The sequence below is a fragment of the Cibotium barometz genome, chromosome 27, assembly GCF_041138505.1.
Source record: "Cibotium barometz isolate CiBa-2024 chromosome 27, ASM4113850v1, whole genome shotgun sequence".
Lineage (NCBI taxonomy): Eukaryota > Viridiplantae > Streptophyta > Polypodiopsida > Cyatheales > Cibotiaceae > Cibotium > Cibotium barometz.
The window spans coordinates 2,958,315-2,961,996 of record NC_141072.1 but is presented as its reverse complement, the minus strand read 5'-3'; the positions used below and the strand labels follow the sequence as shown (position 1 = coordinate 2,961,996).

Sequence of the window (3,682 nt, the reverse complement as noted above, 5' to 3'; positions counted from 1 at the left end):
CAAGACACTTTGTTGAAATAGCAGGTGCATTCGACAAACTGGTTAACACATCCGATCATTGTTGCCATTTCGTAACAGGCTACCAATATCCTTTGAAATCCTCTCCTGGTATTTTCAGCATTTGAGCATATGCAGAAGGGTTCTTTAGTTAGCATACTGTCAAGGGTTGTGAGGGATAATTACAGCCCCATTGATAAAAACATGCATGCAGTGGGAGCGGATAGCCTTAACCCTTAAAACAAAATTGGAGATGGTTTGAACCTGTGTATCTGTACATGAAGTTACAGAGAAGATCTTCTTTGTTATTTAATTCTTGAAAAATACAAGTCTTTAGTAGTGTTAGGCTGTATGCGAGCCAGGAGATGGATGGCCAAATTTTCCCCATCTATCCCCAATAGTGCTCCTAGCCTTATATGACTACAATCCCAATACAAGAGCGGGCCCAGCCAAATATCATCAGATTCCTCATCATAGCCCACATGCACTTAACCCTGGCATCCTTCTTCTTCCTCAATACTCCACATTCTTCTGTTACATGTAACCGCTAGTCTACATGGAACCGTACTTGGTTGACTACAATGCCACCTTTGCCATAGTTTACATTGACAATAAAGTGATCCAAGAAAAATTAACCCATGGATCAGGCGTTCAAAACGCAAGGCCAAAGGAAAAAACCTCGAAAGTTGACGGTAGTAGCTGTACACCAGATAATGTCTTCTGACCACTTAGTATTGTTAGTAATTGAAGTCTGTACTTACTAACACCCCTCTGCCATAGCTTCCTGCTGTTTAGGTGGCTCCAGAAAAGCAAACCCTTCGCAAATGCATGAAGTAAGGCCAAAAGGGGAAAAAAACTTTCAGACGTTGACCCTTTTCTGTAAAGAGACAGCAGATTTCCTGTGGCACATTGTCCTCAACAGTACATCCCAACAGCAAGAGGCGTCCAAAGAAAGGAGACTGGTGCCATCTTCAGTTGATTGCTTGGCAAAACTCTAAAACCCATCTCCAGCTGCAGAAGGAAAAAAATACCGGTACAAAATATCAAAGGCTCACTAGCTGTAGCGCATGAACTCGAGAGGGAAGCACAGTGTGTACTTCTTGCATAGCACTTTCCACCACGTTGTGTTAAAATACCTCTTTATCTTCTGTACATAGATCTAGGTAAGATTCTGATAAGAATTTAGGGATACATGCCCAGCCAGCAAAAAAAATCAAAATATTTCACCCAATGGCAGGGGTAATTTATGCAACAACTACCCCACTCAAACGAGGCCGCCTTTCTGTACTCTGCACTTCATAACCTTCTGAACCAAACTTCCTTTTGTTGCACAAAACACCAGATTGGTCAGCGCAGTATGCCCTTGATGGTGGGCGGATGTGTACTTTTAGACGTTCCACATCTGCCATTTGCACAGGCTTCATGATGAACTCCTCTGCACCTTCTTCCAAACACCTGAATAGTTGGAAACATAAGTTAAACATGAATAAAAAGGCCTAGGCTGAGATTTGGTTAAAAAAGAGTTAGCACCACCAATCACCTTTGGATCCGGTTTGGAACGTTTTCAGAGGACATGATCACAACTGGTATCTCTTTCAGAGCAGATGTTTCCTGCAAAGGGTAGATAGATTGTATATTACACAACAGATGATACCCTCAATGAAGTTTACTGAAACACCATTATAGATGTGAAGCTTACCTTCACTCGCTTGAGAAGGTCATACCCAGACATCCCCGGCATGCAGTAATCGGTGATTATGAGGCTGACCTGTTCAGTGCCAATCACAATTACAGAAAAGAATCAGTATCAAGAAACGGAGTTACCGGAAAGAGATTACAAAACAGAAACCATGATGGTTTAAATTGAGATGGTTTTGATGGAAAACAGTGCAAAATGATTCATCTTACATTGATCTGCATGGAGCCCTGACTCCCTTCAATGCCCAGCACTTCCAAAGCTTTGTTTCCACTATCAACAGCTGTGACTGAACCCACCAAAGAATGAGATCAGAGGGTGCATAATTAACCATCACCCTTAAGTATTATTCGCTCCATAAACCTTAGGAGATGCATCATCAATTGTCCTTAAACTCAAGGATTACTTGCTCACATGCTTAGTGCATGAGAATCCAACCACTACCCTTTAAGATGATGCATCTTTATGCATCAATTACCCTTGAAGGTACATGCTTGCTTCATCCATGAACCCCAAGACAGTATGCTGCAAAATTTTTCATTCAATAGCCCTAACATGGTTTATGTCTCAAAATGCAACAACTTCCCCGACGAAAAGACTGTATCATTACGCATCCGCTGCCCCTAGGTGGTATGATACATCATTACGCCTCAGATACCCTTGATGGGTGAGCTTCCACAGCACATCAAGCATAAAGAGGGGGCACAATTATCAGTACCCTGGTATGGTTTTCCTCAGAAATGACGCATCATTATATTCAAGCCGGTCCCCTACCCTAAAGATAGTGCATCAAGATTCTTCCATGAACCTTCCTTATAATAGCAGTTGGCTACCCTTCGCATGGGAAATGACAGACTTGAGCAAGGATTAATCTTCAGATGGCAAACGATTCATGTACCTTTATACGAAGAAGTCCGGAGCAATCTCTCGATCACTTTCCTGTCCAGGACACTATCATCAACAGCCAGCACATGGACCTCGGCAGCACCACTTAGATTCAAGCCATTCCGGATTTCTTCTGAATCGGAGACGACAATCTCTGAGGCCATATGTCACCGTGCAGAACCGTTTGGGGTTTCGGTTAAGCGATGGCGTTAGGATAAGGGGTTAAGGCAAGGGCTGGGCGATGCCGTTAGGGTTAGGAGCTGGGGACAGGCTGTGCAGAAAGGCTGCGGAGGGCGAGACGCGTGAGGGGAGGAGAAGAGGGTGGGGGGAGAGGGTAGAGTTGCCGGGGTAAAGGTATTTAAAAGGGACGATGGTGTGCAAGTTTTTAAAAAAGGTGTATTATTTATGTAGCTTCTTGTCTCAAAAAGAAGACCTGATAGAAGAAAATCATGAATATATTGGATCTTCCTCTGACGCCATCACTGGCGCATGTTATTTCACAATCATATCTAAGAAAATAAAAAAGAATTCACTTCGCCCAATAAATAATATGTCACAATTATTATATAATTGTGCTTCTTCTTGCTGATCAATTTACATATTACATATTAAATAATAGTTGTGCTTCTTCTTGCTGATCAATTTACATATTACATATTAAATAATAATAGAGTAGAGATTTCCTCTTCCACGTCAGCTAGCAATTTGCCTACGCGTTAGCGCATTCTGCCACGCTGCACAAAAGCCTTTTGTTTTTTTACATAAATAATAACAACCGTGATCCTTGCTGACACCACATAATAAATAATATTTTAATCTGAGTAAATTCCCAATTTGCCACGTCAGGAAAGCGTTACGTGTTTGCGCATTTTGCCACGCTGGCGGGCGGGGGCAACTAGGTCAACGTCACGTGCAGGTCTGAAAGGGACGCAGCCCAGATGCCCAAAATGGGATATCAGATCCGCACTGCCCAAAATCTACACACGCAGGATTCGCGCACATATGTTTGTCCCCCCCCCCCCCCCCCCCCCAAGTCCTTTTCACACGCCAGTTGGGAGAACCAACTTCCAAGTCAAGTTTTACCAACCTCGCTCTGCTGCTGTG

At 43.0% G+C, this 3,682-nt stretch overlaps 1 protein-coding gene across 1 annotated transcript; it reads right to left on the bottom strand.

Moving 5' to 3' along the window:
• Positions 1-281: 281 nt before the first annotated feature.
• Positions 282-2,934, bottom strand: LOC147622999 (two-component response regulator ORR3-like). The gene is made up of 5 exons (XM_086821019.1): positions 2,592-2,934; positions 1,906-1,982; positions 1,697-1,765; positions 1,538-1,608; positions 282-1,452 (listed from the first exon to the last, which is right to left on the bottom strand). The coding sequence occupies exons 1-5, from the start codon at positions 2,740-2,742 to the stop codon at positions 1,242-1,244; spliced, it is 579 nt and encodes a 192-aa protein (XP_086677145.1). The 5' UTR covers positions 2,743-2,934; the 3' UTR covers positions 282-1,241.
• Between the last annotated feature and the right edge of the window lie 748 nt (positions 2,935-3,682).

What these genes read in the sequence shown, in the direction of transcription:
- LOC147622999 (XM_086821019.1), bottom strand. Translation starts at nt 2,742, where the DNA reads ATGGCCTCAGAGATTGTCGTCTCCGATTCAGAAGAAATCCGGAATGGC. An exon ending in CCGGACTTCTTCGTATAAAG is followed by an intron (nt 1,983 to 2,591) that starts GTACATGAATCG and finishes TGGTGGGTTCAG; the next exon opens with TCACAGCTGTTGATAGTGGA. An exon ending in ACCTTCTCAAGCGAGTGAAG is followed by an intron (nt 1,609 to 1,696) that starts GTAAGCTTCACA and finishes TACCCTTTGCAG; the next exon opens with GAAACATCTGCTCTGAAAGA.